The sequence below is a fragment of the Vulpes vulpes genome, chromosome 12 (genome assembly GCF_048418805.1).
Source record: "Vulpes vulpes isolate BD-2025 chromosome 12, VulVul3, whole genome shotgun sequence".
NCBI classification, from domain to species: Eukaryota; Metazoa; Chordata; class Mammalia; order Carnivora; family Canidae; genus Vulpes; species Vulpes vulpes.
Genome location: NC_132791.1, coordinates 141783238 through 141801590, shown reverse-complemented (window position 1 = coordinate 141801590; position 18353 = coordinate 141783238). Strand labels below are relative to the sequence as shown.

General features: G+C 37.9%; 1 protein-coding gene across 3 annotated transcripts in view; it reads right to left on the bottom strand.

Moving 5' to 3' along the window:
• Positions 1-18353, bottom strand: part of ULK2 (unc-51 like autophagy activating kinase 2) — an 81942-nt gene that overhangs the window by 22507 nt on the left and 41082 nt on the right. For all 3 annotated transcript variants that reach the window (XM_072730480.1, XM_072730479.1, XM_072730478.1), the window contains exons 14-17: positions 14052-14112; positions 5969-6106; positions 2031-2176; positions 77-157 (exon numbers count right to left, since the gene is read on the bottom strand). In XM_072730480.1, the coding sequence (XP_072586581.1) occupies positions 77-157; positions 2031-2176; positions 5969-6106; positions 14052-14112 (426 nt within the window). The remainder of the gene's footprint in view (positions 1-76; positions 158-2030; positions 2177-5968; positions 6107-14051; positions 14113-18353) is intronic.

The window sequence follows — 18353 nt, the reverse complement described above, 5'->3', positions numbered from 1 at the left end:
CTTTGAGAAGAAAAACATAACCCAAACCTACTTATAACAGGATTAAAATTATTAATATACCAAATATATCTCCTACCTGATGAGTTTCTACTCCTGGATTCATGACCCTGAGGATGCCCACAGCAGCACTGACTAAACTGCTCAGGAATGGTCCCAACTATGAGCGGGAAACAGGGAAAGGAAGGAGAGGTGATTCAAAACCAGGAAGAATGCAAACAGGGAGCACATGTACAAACCCCCATAGCACATTATAGTTTACAAAATTTGATGAGCAAAGGTTTATTGCAGCTGCCACTTACTGAGGACTGATGTACTGGGGGCTGGACACACTATAATCAAAAGAACCATATAATCTGCCCTGAAAAAGGATCACCAGGAAAGAAAGCCAAGTAAACAAACTGAGGCCTGCAACAGGTATGCCACTTAAGAGAGAAGTACAAAGAGCTGGTTGTGTTTTGAGGCTCATGGAACTTCAGGGACACAGGTGATGGACAGCCCAGCCGCTGTCTTGCTGCATCCATCATGTTTCTGATGCTCCTGCCAAGCCTGCTCCCCAAGGCTGCTCCCAGCCAATGGCTGCATGTGGGCAGAACCACTAGTTCAAGCAGGTCAGAGGATATGGACAATTGAGTGCTCCGGGACACTCCTTGGGCCTCACCAAAACATTCTTAGAATTCTACTCTAGTCAAGGCTCCAGTACCCACTCCTCCTATGTTCCTCTCCCCCTTACAGGGGTCAGAGCTGCAAGTGGTCTGAAGGGGCTCCCTCAGACTCCTCCCTCTCCCTTACCCCCCATGTTCATCACAGGGGCCTCCCCAGTGACTCTGGCATGTCTCTGCAGCTACCTCTGAGAGCCCAAACCAACAAGAGGAAGAGCTGGGAGAGCCCGGGAAGTTTAAGCAGACAGGAGACATAGATCTGTAAAAACAAGAGGCCACCAAGTGGTTAAGTAGGCAGGCAAAGGTTAGATCCCAAGGGGGCACCTTTTCTTCCAGTGCAAGGATTAAGGCCTGGACCCTATCTCTGGGGACCCTGAGGTGCCATGGGAGCTGCTAGAGGCTGAGGGACGACCAGGATTTTGCTCCCAGAAGATTTTTCCAGCTAAAACACAGCTTCAAAGCCACTGCAACAGGTGAGGTGGTGATACACATTTTTAAAAACATTATCATTATGATTATTAGTTTTTTGGCTTCTTGAATCAGGACTCCGGGCATACTTCAATTCTTCTCACTCTGCCTCTCTTGAAGTTTCTTCACATTCCCCTACTCTTACTCAGCAGTTCTGCCAGAGGGCGGAGGGCTCTTCTTTTAGAAGTAAAACATACATAAAAATGTGTGTGTATGTGTGTGTGTGTGTGTGTGTGTGTATACTCACACACATGGGGAGGGCAAGTTTGAGGTCCACCGCCCTGGGCTCTCTCTGCACTCCTGCTCTATGCCCCCCCACCAGTGCTATCTCTCACAGATTCTGCAATCTCAGCTGCTTTGGCCTCTCTTGCATGTATTCTGAAGTTGGAGCATTTCCTTTGTCTCAGTTTCACTAAAGATGTGGTCTAAGGTTCGTTTTTCTGTTTGGTTGGGTCTTTGTTGTTGCTGCTATTGCACTGCTTGTTCTGGCATTCCCCTTGTGCTGTGCAGACTTTCCAGGAGAGAAAGAAAAGCCTAGACTGCATGTCACCATCCTCCTCCCAGAGCTGGAAGGCCCCTGATGGGCAGAAGCCAGAGCCGTTGTACACTACTGTCTTTGAATCCTCATAAATCTGAGCGGTAAAAAGGGTGAGTGTTTAACATACTTTAATCTAAGGTTTCTGATTTTGTGCGTTCGGGGCCCAAACCCAATAGACGTCCCAACAAATGTGTATAGAGATGCTCAGGTGGGGGGTCGGGAGTAAGGCAGAGATTTGGAGGGGTAGGATATGGCTCCCCATCAGCTGAGACTCACTGCTGTGAGCCAATGTTCCTAAAGAGAGTGTAGTGTCATGTCAGATTTGTCATAATGAGAAAAAAGTTGAAAACAGCTTTACTCCTTACCCAAGGGGGAGGGTGAGTAAGGCCTGGAAGACCCAGTGGAGAGTCTTCGTCCAACTGTCTGTACTGTGTCTGCTGGTGCTGGGGAGCAAGATCCTAGCCGGAGGAAGCCCATAGGACTGGTGTTAGACCTTCGTACCACTGTAGATCTGAAAAGAAAAATAAAATTATTGGCATATTCTGGGACTCTCGTCCTTTTTTTCTAAAACTTCCTAACAACATGCCATGGAGTGGAATTTTTAAAAATATATAATACAGTCACATGGAACAAATATAAAATGTATAAAATTATATGGCGTGAAGTCTCCCTCCCATCTCCCATCCTTGTATTGTGTCTCTTTTTTTTTTGTCTGTCTAATTCTTGACACTCCCTCAATTCTATTCCAAAGGTTACCACTATTTCTAGTTTCTAATATATCCTTCCAGAATTCCTTAATTCATATACAAGCAAACAAGCTGAAAATATAATCTTATTTTCATCTTATTTTAACAAAGGTAATATATACTATACCAACTATTTTCAAATTTTTTTAAATTTTAGGTTCCCTTTATACTCTTAAAATTACTGAATATCCCACAGATTTTTGTTGTTTATTTTTAAGGAGAGAGATGGTGGTGGAGGGGCAGAGAGTGAGAAAGAAAGAGAATCTTAAGCAGGTGTTGGGCCCAGCACAGAGCCCAACATAGGGCTTGAGATCATGACCTGAGCTAAAATAAAGAGTTGGACACTTAACCAACTGAGCCCCCCAGGCACCCTATGCCAGAGTTTTTATTTATGAAATTTATATCTATTGGTATTTACTGTATGAGAAGTTAAAACTGAAAAAATTGGTAATTAATAATTCATTAAAATAATAATCTTATTACACATAATGTAAGATTATGAAAATTATATCTTCCAAACAAAATAAATTCATGAGAAGTATGACACGGTTTTATATTTTTGTAAATCTCTCTAATGTGTGGCTCAATAGATGACATATACTCAGAATTGTTTCTGCATTCAATCTTTTATATAGCACAATATATGGGGGAATGCACATGAAGAAAATCCAGCCTTACACAGATATGTAACCAGAAAAAGATGGAATATTTTGGTAGCCTTTTCAGATATTTGTGATACTCGTCTTTGATACTACATCAAGACTCAGAAATTTCTTTCTTCTTCTTTTTTTTTTTTTTTTAAGATTTCATTTATTTATTCATGAGAGACACAGAGAGAGGGGCAGAGAGGCAGAGACACAGGCAGAGGGAGAAGCAAGGCTCCATGCAGGGAGCCCAATGTGGGAATTGATCCCAAGACTCCAGGATCAGGCCCTGGGCCAAAGGCAGGTGCTAAACCACTGAGCCACCCAGGGATCCCAAGACTCAGAAATTTCTAAAAGAATAGTTGCAATGTGGAATCTGAAACCATGCCAATGAAATTTTGTACTCTATTACATTAGGCTCTAATCTTTTGCAAATCTTGTATTTGGATTGGATCTTTTACCTATGCAGGACTTTTAAACATTTGGTATTTTGAAAAATGCTGGTTGCATGAGTTATGCAGATATTCCAAAATGACATCATATGATATCAAAAAGTCTCATCCATACCAAGATATCACCACAAATCTTAACAGAAATGACCATGAAGACCTAACAGAATATCAGTGAGGGTGACAGAACATGAGAGACACCTAACTCTGGGAAACGAACAAAGGGAAGTGGAAAGAGAGGTGGGCGGGGGGGATGGGGTGAGTGGGTGACAGGCACTGAGGGGGGCACTTGATGGGATGAGCATGGAGTGCTATGCTATATGTTGGCAAATAGAACTCCAATAAAAAAAAATACAAAAAAAAAAAAAAAAAAAGACATAACAAAAGCTGTCAAGATCTCAGTGGTGAATACAGGTTTTTAAAAATTATAATTTTTGCTCTAGAGCTCAAATTTTATGTCACTTGTTTACTAGGCAGACTTAGTTCATTTTCAACGAAATGGCTGCCGATGCCCACAACCTATGCTCAGTTGTTCTTTCATGAAAAAATGGTGTTTCCGGCAGCCGGGGTGGCTCAGCATTTTAGTGCCACCTTAAGCCCAGGGTGTGATCCTGGAGACCTGTGATCGAGTCCCACGTCAGGCTCTCTGCATGGAGCCTGCTTCTCCCTCTGCTTGTGTCTCTGCCTCTCTCATTCTCTCTCTGTTTCTCTCATGAATAAATAAATAAAATCTTTAAAAAAAAAATGGTGTTCCATGAAAAAAGGAGCTAGTTCAACTTGCAACTAGAACAATCATACAAGTGCTTCTCCTTAAAAGAACTACTCCAATGTTTGCCAAAAGGGCTCTATGCCCACAAGCCACTTAAGGTTGTGATTTTCAAAGAGAAATAGTAACTTTTACCGGTTTGTTAAACATATTCCTTGGTCACTAATGTGTGGTGGTAAAAGATATGAAAAATCACCACGCAGTTGGGTGCCACTACCTTGATGCATTTTAAGGCACCAGCAGTTTGCACATCGCTGCTTTTGCACCATTAGTGCATGTGTCAACATAGTGAGAAAAAAGCAAACAGTGTCCCAATATCATTATGAAAACACTTTTGACCTTATGGAGCTTTTGAAAGGGAGCCACACACAAACGACACTTTGAACGCCACTGCTAATTCTGCTATCAATTTGTTTTTTTCATTTTATAATATACCTTGGGGAATTTTCTACTTCAGTGCATACAGAGCTTCCTTCCTCTTTATGGAAGGCGTTCCACTGTCATAGATGGATGTTCATAATTTAGTCACTTACTCGTGGGCACTTGGCTTATTTCTCATCTTCTGCTATTATAGCAATTAACAACCTGTATATATGGAACTTCGTACACAGGCAAGGACTGTGTATCTACAGAACAAGTTAACAGAAGTTAAAGTGCTGGATTCAAAAGATATATGCTTTAATAATTTTCACAGATATTATCAAAATGTCCTTTATAGAAACTCTCATGAGTTTTCATCCCATCCTATGAGATACTGTGAATCTTTTTCCATTCATTGAACTATGAATTTGGCGGGACTTTTTAATCTAAAATCTTGTATTCTCCAAGAAAACTTTTTCTTGATTATTTCCTGGATATTTTCTTCTTCAACATTTTACTTGTTCTCTCTGGAATGCCTACATTAACTAACACTTGAATAATTTTTATTCATAGTTTCTGTCTTCCCTATTTGATTCATCTATTTCACATATGGCCTCAACTTTGTCTTCCAACATTTATTTTTATTTCAGTTACATTTTGCAATGTCCAAGAGGTCTTTTTGATTTTGATTGTTTTCAAAAGCATTTTGTTCTGATTATGGATGCAGTCTCTAATCTACTTCTAAGGGAAAAATCTACACATTTTTAAAATAAGTTTTCTTTTCTTTGTCCAGATTGTACTTTTCTGTTTTCAGCCTTATGCCTCACTTGCATCCCTGCCCTCTCTGAACTCTGTGAGACCTGGGTCTCGGGAGCACTGTGGAGCACTCTGACACCCGTCCTCCTACAGCAGGCACCCCTCTTTCATCTTCCTTCAGTTTTCCAGAAGTGTGCTGAAACCTTTCACCTGTTGAGCAGGTATTCTTTATTTTCCTTGTCTTTGTGGACTTAGACCTTTTTGTTCTTACTACATTAGTGGGGTTTCAGGATGTGGAGGAAATAAATAATATGTAAATGATCTGCTATAACTGGTGAGATTTCATTTTCTTTAACAAGTTCTTCCTTAATTCTTAAGAATTATCATATATACATATCACACTATTATTATCCAGCTAAGCTTAAATAGCTTAGTTCAATAGATGCATTACAAAAGTTTTTATTATTCAGTTTTGTACCTGTTCATTTTATACACATGTAAGAGATTATGTCAGCCATGGACACAATAGATCTTTCAATAACAACAACAAAATTTTTAAAAGGGAAAAGAAAAAATACTCACCTTGGAGAACCATGTAGATTTGTGCCAGAGCTGGCAGTAGATGTAAGGTTCTGCTCTATGCGCTGATAATTCCGTATCTGAGTAGGAACTGGAATTGGTGCTGTTTCACTGTGAGGTGACACAGTAGGCTGGCACTGCCTGCAACCATAATTTATTGAAAAAGGAAAGACATCCAAGTAAGACTGTTTTTCTTTCATTTGACACCTTGGTGATATTTAGAGAAAATTTTAGAAGAAGCCAAATGATCACTTCCATGTGAATAAAAAACGATCATCTCAAAAATAAGGTCAAAAAATCACATTAGTCATTTAAAGAACTCTTCAGGCATTCATAGGCATGCTGAAGACAAAGAATTATAACAAGATCTGGAAAAACATTCCTCTTCAACAATAGGAAAAGTCTGTAGGTTGGCAAAACTCAGTTTCATCTGCTCACATTCTGCTATTCATTATTATGTGAGGGAAAAAATATTTCTAGGAAAATATGCTGGGTAAAAGAACAGGAAGTTCAAGAGCAAAGATGACTGGAATGTTTACAAAAGCATGAATGCAGTAAGCATTCCCAAAGAACTCTGACTTTTAAAAAGACTGAAAATAACACTGTACAATTCTCAAAGCACATTACTGATCTAAAGTCTACATGCTAAAGTGTTAGTATTGGGTTTCAGTAATAGCCTCTTTCCTTGCTTTTCATAAATTTAAAAATAATATGTCCTTCCAATTCAATTTACAAACTAACAAAAAACATCAGAGACAATACTGGACCTTTAAAAAAAGATTTATTTCATTTTCTGCCCTTCCTTTTTTTTTTTTTTTTTAAGATTTTATTTATTTATTCATGAGAGACACAGGCTGAGAGAGAAGCAGGCTCCATGCAGGAAGCCCAACTCGGGACTCGATCCCAGGACTCCAGGATCACGCCCTGGGCTGAAGGCAGGCGCTAAACCGCTGAGCCACCCGGGGATCCCCCTGCCCTTCTATCATACTAAAAAAGCCGCACGAGTCTAACACTTTTTCTCAAATTACAACATTACAAATATAAAGAGATTGTAGGTCTACTTATCTAACAAACAGTATGATTATCTTCTATAGTGTCACTATATTAGAGTATTTCATATTTAAATAAAAAGAAAATCTCATCCATAATAAAGCTCTTAGTTGCTTTCCTCCATACCCATTCACCCAGTCTTTCTTACTAGCAGAACTCAAATTTTATGGAAGGTGGTGATTTGCTCAGTGAAATTATGACACATCCCAGACTCCTTTGCAGCCATGGGTGTAGTCATATACCTTTCTTGGTTAATGAGATGTAAATGGAAATCTATCTATTCTCCCTCTTTCCTCCTACCCAGAACATGGTTATACTTGCTGGAGCTTCAGCAGCTACTTTTAACCCATGAAGAACAGGCCAAAAGAATTGGAGACAACTTCCTTGAGCCACAGAAATGAAGGCAACAACTATTTATTTTGACTTCTCATCTTGCAAGAAAACTAAACCTTTAGTGTTAACCACACTATAGTCAGTACTGTTGTTTCTAGCTTTTAGTCTATAAGCTCTACTTTTCATTTAGGTAATTGCCATTAAGTTTCATGTATTTATTTATCCATCCATCTATCCATCCATCCATCCTTCTATATTGAAGTATAGTCGACACATGATGTTATTAGTGTCAAGTGTAACATTAAGTATCTTTTAAATGCAATGATTTGTGATTTTAATATATATATACCTGATTATGAAGTTGACTCATAACCTGAAAATTAAAACAAAACAAAAAACTTCTACTACTGGAAACTAAACAGCTTTATGAGACTTCACTATCTCTGATGCCTGTAACCCAGCGCACACAAAGGCCTTAGAAGCTAAATTCCTTGATAAGAGAACAACCAGCACAGCCATCAAGGATCAGAATGTGAATGAAGAGACATCACTTTTCTACTCTCTCAATTCAGTGAGTAAGTAAATTGTTGGTGAAGTACATCTGCGAATTTTTTTTTACATATACATTGTCAACTTCTAATATTTTTCCTGTACTTGTTAATCACCAAAGGGAAATTAGAACATAATAAAACTACTCTAAGAAGTAAACTCAGCAGCTTCATACATAATTCAAAACACCTCTTGGAGAATCTCAAGCAATCCTCTCTCAGCAGGTGAGAAGATGAATAGCCATGGCAGGTGTTCTTTTTTTTTTTTCATGGCAGGTGTTCTATAAATGTGGTCTCCGTCTCTGGACAGAACCTTCAAGCAGACTTGTTTATCTACAAAGTCTTCCCTGGAAAAATTCCCAGAGCTCCTGCTAGTAAAGACCACTACAGCCACTTTTCTGTCTAGCTTTACATTAATAACACAATTCAACCGTTACTTGACTCCCTAGGCCCAAGGAGAGGAGAGGGAAGGTCATTGTATGCCCTGAGTCTCCAGCACATCCTTCCCATCTCCAGTAGGTGCAGCAGTTCAGAGTATTCTCTAGGTGGAAAGTTGTCTTTGACCTGCGTGGAATACCAGAAAGACTGAGCAGTCTGTCCACAATACAACAGACTTTTATTTTACTGAAATGAATCATTTTTGTCTGGAGGTCAGAAAATTTCCTACAAAGAGATAAATATTTCAAAATAATTTCAATAAGGGCAGCCCCAGTGGCGCAGCGGTTTAGCACCGCCTGCAGTCCAGGGCGTGATCTTGGAGACCCTGGATTGAGTCCCACGTCAGGCTCTCTGTATGATGCCTGCTTCTCCCCCTGCCTGTGTCTCTGCCTCTCTCTCTCTGTCTCTATGAATAAATAAATAAAATCTTTAAATAATAATAATAATAATAATTTCAATAAAAGTGAGGTTCTAAGGAAAGAACGGGGTATACTACCATTAACATTACAAAGACTGGCATGTAAGATGATAGCTATTGGGACATGGAGATACAAAATTTTAATGGCTCTGCAAAGAAGGTCTTGTACCTGCATTGAACCATTTTAATTTTGCATACAGCATATTTTAATGTATTTTTAATAATTTGTCTCCACATGCACTTAACATCTTGTTGTAGACTATATTATTCTTTTCAAAATACTACCTCTCTCTGAACCCCTTTCTACACTCCCTCCCACAACCCCTGGAAGTAGACTGAAAGAGCAGCTCCCATTTGGGACACGCTGTTCTCAAAGTAGAGGGAAACAGACTGATGACAGAAGACAACCTTTCAGAGTTGTTATGTAGTTCTGCTATCACTATTTCCCCCTCTCTTTTAAGACCAGCATGCCCCAATTTTTATATAGAATCTAAGAGAGAGGGACGCCTGGGTGGCTCAGCGGTTGAGCGTTTGCCTTCAGCTCAGGGCGTGATCCTGGAGTTCCTGGATGGAGTCCCACATCCAGCTTCCTGCTTGGAGCCTGCTTCTCCCTCTGCCTATGTCTCTGCCTCTCTCTTTCTCTGTGTCTCTCATGAATAAATAAACAAAATCTTTAAAAAATAATAATAATCTAAGAGACAAAAGCACCAAAAGAACCTATAAATCTATGTTACTATTAGGAACTCATAAGCAATCTGTGACATCAATAACAAAGGGCAGGTATACTCTCTATAGGAGCAGAGTTTTTGTATGCAATTGAAGTTATCAGTTTAAAAGGAATTGTTGTAACTTTTAAGATATTTTAGGTAGTCCCAAAGTAATCATAAAGAATATATCTATAGAATATACACAATAGGAAATGAGAATCAAAGCATGTCACTACAGCAAGATCAACAAAACACAAAGAAGGGTAATAAGAGAAAACCGACAAAAAAGCCACAGACATATGTAAAACTAACAAAGTAGCAATAACAAATCCTCCCCTATTAGGCTGAAAGTACAAGGATGGAAAAAGATATCCCAGGGGCGCCCTGGTGGTGCAGTCAGCTGAGCATTTAACTCTTGGTTTCAGCTCAGGTTATGATCCCAGGGTCGTGGATCTCATGTGAGATGGAGCACCATGTCAGGCTCTGTGCCCAGCAGGGAACCTGCTTAAGATTCTCTCTCCTTCTTCCCGGCCCCAAGCTTTCTCTAAAATAAATAAATCTTTTTTTTAAAAAAAATAGATATTCCAGACAAATAGTAACCAAAAGAGAGCAGAAGTGGCAATATTAGTATCAGACAAAAGAGACTTTCAGTCAATCATTGTTATAAAAGACAAAAAAGGACACAATTAAAGGATCAATTAACCAACAAAATGTAACAATTATAAATATCTATGCACTAAACATCAGTGCTCCCAAATACATGAAGCAGATATTGACAGAATTGAAGGGAGACATAAACAATTCCACAATAACAGCTGAACAATGCAATACTCCACTTTCAATAATGGACAGAAGAGCCAGATGAACAAGCAATAAAGAAACAGGGCTTGAACAACATTCTAGACCAAATGGATCTAGTAGACATATACAGAATATTCCTCCCACCACCAACAGAACAACACATGTTTTTCTTAAGTGCACATGAAATATTCTCCAGGACAGACCATATATTAGGCTACAAAACAAATATTAAGAAATTTTAAAAGACTGATCATACAAAGCATCTTTTCCAATCAAAATGGATAGAAACTAGACATCAACAGAAGGAAAACTAGAAAATCCACAAATACATAGAAACTAAACAACATGCTCTTAAACAATAGGTCAAAAAAGAAATCAAAATAAATTTAAAAATATTGAGAAAAAAATGTGTGAACACAATATACCAAAATTTATGGAAATAGGGAAAGTAGTGCTAAGATAGACTTTTATGGCTGTAAATGCTCACATAAAAAAAAAAAATCCTCCAATCAAAAACTTAACTTTATCCCTCAAATTAGAAAAAGTACAAACTAGGTGCGCCTGGGTGGCTCAGTCAGTTGGGCATCCAACTCTTGCTTTTGGCTCAGATTGTAATCTCATGGATTGTGAGATCAAGCCCTGTGTTGGGCTCTGCACTTAGCAGGGAAGTCTGCTTAAAGTTCTCTCCCTCTATCCCTCCCCCAACTCATATTCGTGCTCTCTCTCTCCAAATAAATAAATTAGTGCAGATAAACAAAATTGAGAAAATAGAAAAAAGATCAAACTAAGAGTTGGCATTTTAAAAAAATCAACAAAACTGACAGGTAGATTAACTAAAAAAAAAAAGAGAAGACTCAAAATCAGAAATAAAAGAAAGAACATGACAACTAATGTCACAGAAATAAAAAGGATTTTAAGAGAATACTATGAACAAATTGGGTAACCTAGAAGAAATGGATACATTTCTATAAACACATAGCCTACCAAGACTGGATGATGAAGAGAAAAATCTAAACAGATCCATAACTAGTAAGGAAATGGGATCAGTATTCAAAAACCTCCTAACAATAACAAAAATCCAAGACCAGAAGGTTTCACGGGTGAATTCTACCAAACATTTAAAGAATTAACATCAACACTTCTCAAACTGTTCCAACATACTAGACGAGGAAACACTCCTGAACGTCTTCAATGAGTTCAGCATTACCCTAATATCAAAGCCACACACAGATACAAAAAAAAAAAAACAGAACAATTTCCCTGATGAAATTTGATGCAAAATACCATGACCAAATGTGATTTATAATATACCCTGCATTAATGGAATGAAGGACAAAAATCACATGGCCATCTCAATTCATGCAGAAAAAGCATTTGATAAAATCCCAACATCCTTTAATGATAAAAAAGCATTTTAAAAACTAGGAATAGAAAAAAATTACCTCGATATAATAAACACCATATATAAAAACCCATAACATCATACTCGCTGGTTAAAGACTGAAAGCCTTTCCTCTATAATCAGGAACAAGACAAGGATGCCTGCCCTCACCACTTCTATTCAACATAGAATTCCTAGCCAGAGCAATTAGGCAAGAAAAAGAAATAAAAGGCATTCAAATTGGAATGGGAAAAGTAAAATTATTTCTGTTCATGGATAACATGATCTTAAATGTAGAAAATCCAAATGAGTTCACACACAAAAAGCCATTAGAACTAATACATTCAGGAACGCCTGGGTGGCTCAGCAGTTGAGCATCTGCCTTCAGCTCAGGGTGTGATCCCAGGTCCAGGGATCGAGCCCTGCATCGGGCTTCCTGTAAGGAGCCTGCTTTTCCCTCTATGTCTCTCATGAATAAATAAAATCTTTAAAAAAAAATAATACATTCAGCAAAGTTGCAGGATATGAAACCAACACACAGATATAAGTAGCATTTCCATATACTAACAATGAACAATGCAAAAAGGAAATTGAGAAAACAATGCTATTTACAATAATATCAAAAAGATAAAATACAAATAAGTCTAACCAAGGAGGTAAAAGATTTATATGTTGAGAAGTACAAAACACTGCTGGAAAAAACTTAAAAAGATACCCCGTCTTTATCAACTAGAAGATTTAGTACTGTTAAGATGTCAATACCACCTAAAGTGATCTATACAGATCAGTGTCATCTCTACCAAAATCTCTATGGCATTTTTTGCAGATAGAAAAAAAACCTATCCCCAGAAACTCATATTGTAATCTGCAAGGACCCTGAATAGTCACAACAATTTTGGAAAAGAATAGTCAAAACAATTTTGGACAAGAAAAACAAAATAGTAGGTTTCATACTTCCTGACTTCAAATCTACAGTAATCAAAACAATGTGCTTGGCATAACGACAGACATAGAGACCAACAGAATGGAATAGACAGCTCAGAAACATACCCTTGCATATATGGACAAATGATCTTCGACAAGGATGTCAACACTGCTTGATGGGAAAAGACAGTCTCTTTAGCAAATGGTGCTGTGAAAACTAGACATCCACATGCAAAGAATGCAGCTGGACCCTTACCTTATACAATATACAAAAATGAACTCAACATGGATTAAAGAGCTAAATATAAGACCCAAAACCATATTAACTCCTAGAAGAAAACATAGGAAAAAAGTTTCATGACAATGGATTGGGCAATGATTTCCTGAACAGACAACAGAGCAAAAAATAGACAAGACTACATCAAATTCTAAAACTTCTACACTCAAAAGACACATCAACAGAGTGGAAAGACAATCTTTGAAATGGGAGAAAATATCTGTAAATCATGTATCTGATAAAGGGTTAATATCCAAAATATATAACAAACTATAACTCAACAACAAATGATATACAAATGGCCAATAAGTATATGAAAGACACTCAAAACCACTATCAGAGAATTGCAAATCAAAACCACAATGAGATATCACCTCACACCCATTAAGATGGTTATTATCAGAAACAAACAAACAAACCAGAAATAACAAGTGTTGCTAAAGATCTAGAGAAACTGGAACCCTCCCATACTGTTGGTAGGAATGTAAAATGGTACAACCACTATGGAAAACAGTATGGCAGCTCCTCAGAAAATTAAAAGTAGAAATACCACATGATTCAGCAACCCCAATATTGGGTATATACCCAAAAGAATTGAAATCAGAGTCTCAAATAAATATCTGCACATTCTTATTTATAACAGAATTATGCACAAGAGCCAAGAAGTAGAAGAAATCCAATTGTCCATCAACAGATGAATGGATAAACAAAACACAGTATATATATATATTATATAGAATGGGATATGGTCCAGCCTTAAAAAGGAAATTAGGACAAATGCTACAACGTGGATGAACCTTGAACTATGCCAGTCACAAGAAGACATATATTGTATATTCTACTTATATGAGGTATAAGTCAAATTCATAGTGAAAGTAGAACAGTGGTTACCAGTGCCTAGAGGTGGGAGAAATGGGGTGTGCTAATAATTACATAATGAGGGCTGAGTTTTCATTTTGCAAGATGAAAAAGTTCTGGAGATGAGTGGCAAAAAAATTGTGAATATACTTAATGCTACTGAACTGTAAACTCAAAAAGGGTGAAGACAACAGATTTCAAGTGCTTTTTACTACAATTTAAACTTTTAAAAAAGAAATGACCAATTGTGAAACAGAATAAACTTTAGAATAAAAAACATGGCCAAAGTTCCATAACTTTACTCACAAAAAACAAAATATGAAAAATCTTTTAATATACTTATAAACATACCCTCCACACACCAAAAACTCATTTGAAGCACGTCTGCCAGCAGTCCCCATTGGCATATCATCTAAAGGAGAAAGAGAAAAATACCATCAATTCTGTTCTTCCACCTGCTTAAAAAATGTAAATTGTTCCAACATTATTAGGAAAACTCTGAGGACAACACAGATTTACCACCTGCCTATGTTGCAATTTCCTCCATGAGTAAAAGCAGGTTAAAAACCATGAGTATAAACTCTGAAAACACTGCACTGAGCTGAATTCACAGGCTACAACCCTTTGGCGCCCACTCCTATAAACAAACATCTGGTCTTTTCAAGGTAAAGGGTTCTATTTATTTCAATGTTATGTATTTCTTCACCATTTAACATGCACAGTAAAAATTGTGCTAACATTTTTATCATGTTCCTTTTGACAACATCTCTCACCAACGCTTTGAGTGTTATGCCCCTAAGTCCAATTTGCCCATAAACTCTGGTTTTTATTGAACAATTTTTTTCAGAGAGTGGTATATTTTAGGAACACACATGTCACATTCTAGCACAAATGACTATAAACTAAGTCTAGTTCACCCCAATGTTGGAGCACCCCCATCCTGCATAACACTTTCCGTCTTGTCTGGGTTGTTGAACAAGACGTAATGGAAACTGGGGCCTCTCAAACACAGTAGCACATGCCATAGGCCATCTTCATCTACTCCTGTACCATCTATATATAGGAACAGAGCTGAGCTCAGAATGCAGGGGCACCTCATTCTTGTTACTGATATTTCCACTATATCACATTGTCTGTGTGATTTTAAATGGCTGTAAAGGCATAATTATGTGTTGATATAAAATAGCAGTGTTGACCAAATAATATAAACTAAAAAAAAATAAAAGGATAGGTTATACTGCTAAACTATACTCAAAAGGGGGGGGACCCTCCAAACACAAATATCTCTCTAAATGGCCCTTAATAAGAATTGAGGAATGCATTTATTTTAACACATCTCAAGTCCCTACTCTCATGAAGCTTCCATTCTAGTAATGAAAGAAGGTAAAAGCAGCAGGCATGATGAGAAATATAAAGGAAAATAGGGGTGCCTCAGTTGCTTAGTCGGTTAAGCATTCAACTCTTGATTTCAGCTCAGGTCATGATCTTGGGGTTATGGGGTCGAGCCCTGCATCAGGCTCCATGCTCTCTTGCTCTCTAAAAACAAACGAAATATTTTAAAATGTATATAAAGGAAAATAAATCAGAGTAAGAGAATGAAGAGAAGTCAGGAAGGAAGGTATCTATTTTAAAGAGAGTATCTCCTGACATGGTAACAGAGGGAACAAGGTAGATGGGGCAGGGATTGGGGCTACATTTCACTAAGTGTACTTCATTTTGTAGCTTTGAGTTTGGAGCCATACATAATTATGAAACAAAATCAAATCAAAAAGAAAAAAGTATCCCTAGGAATCAAAAGCAAAATGAAGCAAAATATTTATCATGCTTTGTCATACATAACTATGTATCAACTTGTCAACGTTATCAGCAGAAGGGTCACTTTCAAGTGACTTTAAAGCTCAGTAAATTGATTGGATATTCCTAATGGGGATTACCCTAAGGACAAAAAGACCCACAAAAAGATTTTTTTTAAAGTAGGCTCCACCCTCAATGTGGAGCTTGAACTATTGACCCTGAGATCAAGAGTAACACACTCTACTGACTGCGTCAACCAGGCAGCCCCCATAAAAAGATTTTAAATGGTTTTAGTTAATTATATGGTTATTTTTATATGATACCATATTAGGGAAGGAGAGAAAAGAGAAGAGCCTAAATTCACAAGGAAGAAAAGAATAGACAAATTAACAGCCACAAAATTTAGAAGTTACAAAGTTGATTGAAGCATTATTTAACCTAGGAAACCCAAGAAGACAGAATCCTTAGCCAACAGAAGTTTCCCCAATGTGGTATAAGGGAGTCTTCTCCAGAAGATGTGAGCAGCCCTCCAAAACAGAAGCCATATATATAATAAATTACCAGTGTAGACTCACTGTCCTTAAGACCCACTACACAGGAGGCTTTCAAACATTGTTCTAATTTTCCATTCTTAATTATGAGTAGACAACAATTACCAAACATCCAAGGAAGGAATTTATAATCTGAAAACCAGACTCCAAAACAACCTGGGAGAGATAAAAAAGAAATATTTTCCAGAGAAAAGTTTAAAAATATATGTATGTAATTAATGTCCTCAGAGATAAAATATTGCACTCTAAAATAAGAATAATACTTCTAAAAATTAAAAATATGAGAACATAAAATGAAACTCAATAAAAGAAAACATCAAGGAAATTTCCCTAAACTTAGAGCAATAAAACAAAACAAATGTAAACTCAGACAAAAGAGAAAAGAAAATCAGAGGCATGTATTCAGGTTTGTCTTATTACTACTTTTAAATAGTATTAAAGATCTTACGTGGGGACTTCGGGGTCCCGGTTTCACATGTAAGCAGCTTGGAAGTTGCCATTCTACCCTAACGACAAGTAAGCTGAACAGACTGAAAAATCACCAATTTTTCTTGGATCTAAAAGACAGAGGTGGACAAAGGCAAGCTGATGCCCCAGGATAAGAGACAGACAGGCAAACACAGGGAGTTGTGGTTCATCTGCGAAGAGACTCACTAGCAGAAGGCTGGAGGAAACCACAGTCACAGCAGAAAAACATGAACTGTGGTTGGCAATTTGCTGGAGGATTACTATGGACAACTCTCAGAGTTAAAGATTCCAGCAGGATCTGCGCAGAGGTAGGCTCATAATATGGTCAGACTGATCTTGGGGAATTCAGATGCTCATAGTTAACGGTGGAGAAAAATCCCCTCTTACTTCTGGTCTAACAAGGCTTGCCCTCAGGGGAAACCACTTAATCAGAGCTTTCTCTGCTGGAATTAAGCTCCCACCTAACTGAGCTCGGGGCAGGGAGACCCCAGAGCCATCCTGTCTCACCTAAGGCAGGAGAAAGAAACTGGGAAACACTGGTGAGTCCATAGACCAGAGACTGAGATGAGACCTCATCACAGGACTATAGAACACTACTTCCCTCCCCTTACACCCCACCACCACAGCACCAACAAGTCTACTTACAGCAGTTCCTTTACCCATGATAGTCATCATGTCTGACTACCAAGAAAAAGTCACAGGGCATACCAACAAAGGCAAAAAAACCTAGTTTGAAGAGACAAGGCGAGCATCAGAACCAGACATGCAGGGATGTTAGAATTATCAGCCTGAAAATTTAAAACAACTATGATTAATATGCTAAGGGCCCTAGTGGAAGAGGTAGACAGCATGTTAGAACAAATGAGCAAAGTAAGAAGAGAGATGGAAATCCTAGCAATGAACCACAAAGGAATGCTAGAGAATAAAAAACACTGTGAAGGAAATGAAGAATGCCTTTGATAGGCTCATTAGTAGACTGGACACAGCTGAGGAAAGAAGCTCTGAACTAGAAAACATAACCACAGAATCCTCAAAAACTGCAAAACAAAGAGAAAAAAAAACCCAAAGATTTCTTTAAAAGACAACAGAAGATCCAAGGTCTGTGGGACAACTACACAAGGTGTAACGTGTAATGGGATTACCAGAAAGAGAAGGAAAAATAAAAGGAACAGAGGGAAGTATTGGAAACGACTGAGATTTTCCCTAAATGAAACCAGACACCAAGCCACAGATTCATGAAGCTCAGAGAACTCCAAGCAGGATAAGTGCTCAAAACAATTACACCTAGGCAGATCATTTTCAAATTACAGAAAAATAATACAGGAATACTATGAGCAACTCTATGACCACAAATTTGATAGCCTAGATGAATGGACCAATTCTGTGAAAGACCTAATCTGCCAAAACTCACTCAGGAAGAAACAGGTATTTTGAGTATATGTCTATATCTATTAAAGAAATTGAATCAATAATTAATAACCTTCTAAAATAGAAAGCACCAGGCCCAGATTAGTTCTCTAGTGAATTCTACCAAACATTTAAGGAGGGATTATACCAAATCTCTATTTTCTATCTCTTTCAGAGGATGGAAGCAGAATATTTCTTAACTCATTCTCTGAGGCCATCATTACCCTCATACCAACACCAGAAAAAGACATACAAGTCTACAGACCAATATTTCTCATGAACACAGATGCAAAAATCTCCAACAAAATATTAGCAAACTGAATCCAGCAATGAATAAAAAGATTTATAAACCATGACCAGGGGATCCCTGGGTGGCTCAGAGGTTTAGCGCCTGCCTTCGGCCCAGGGCATGATCCTGGAGTCCTGGGATCGG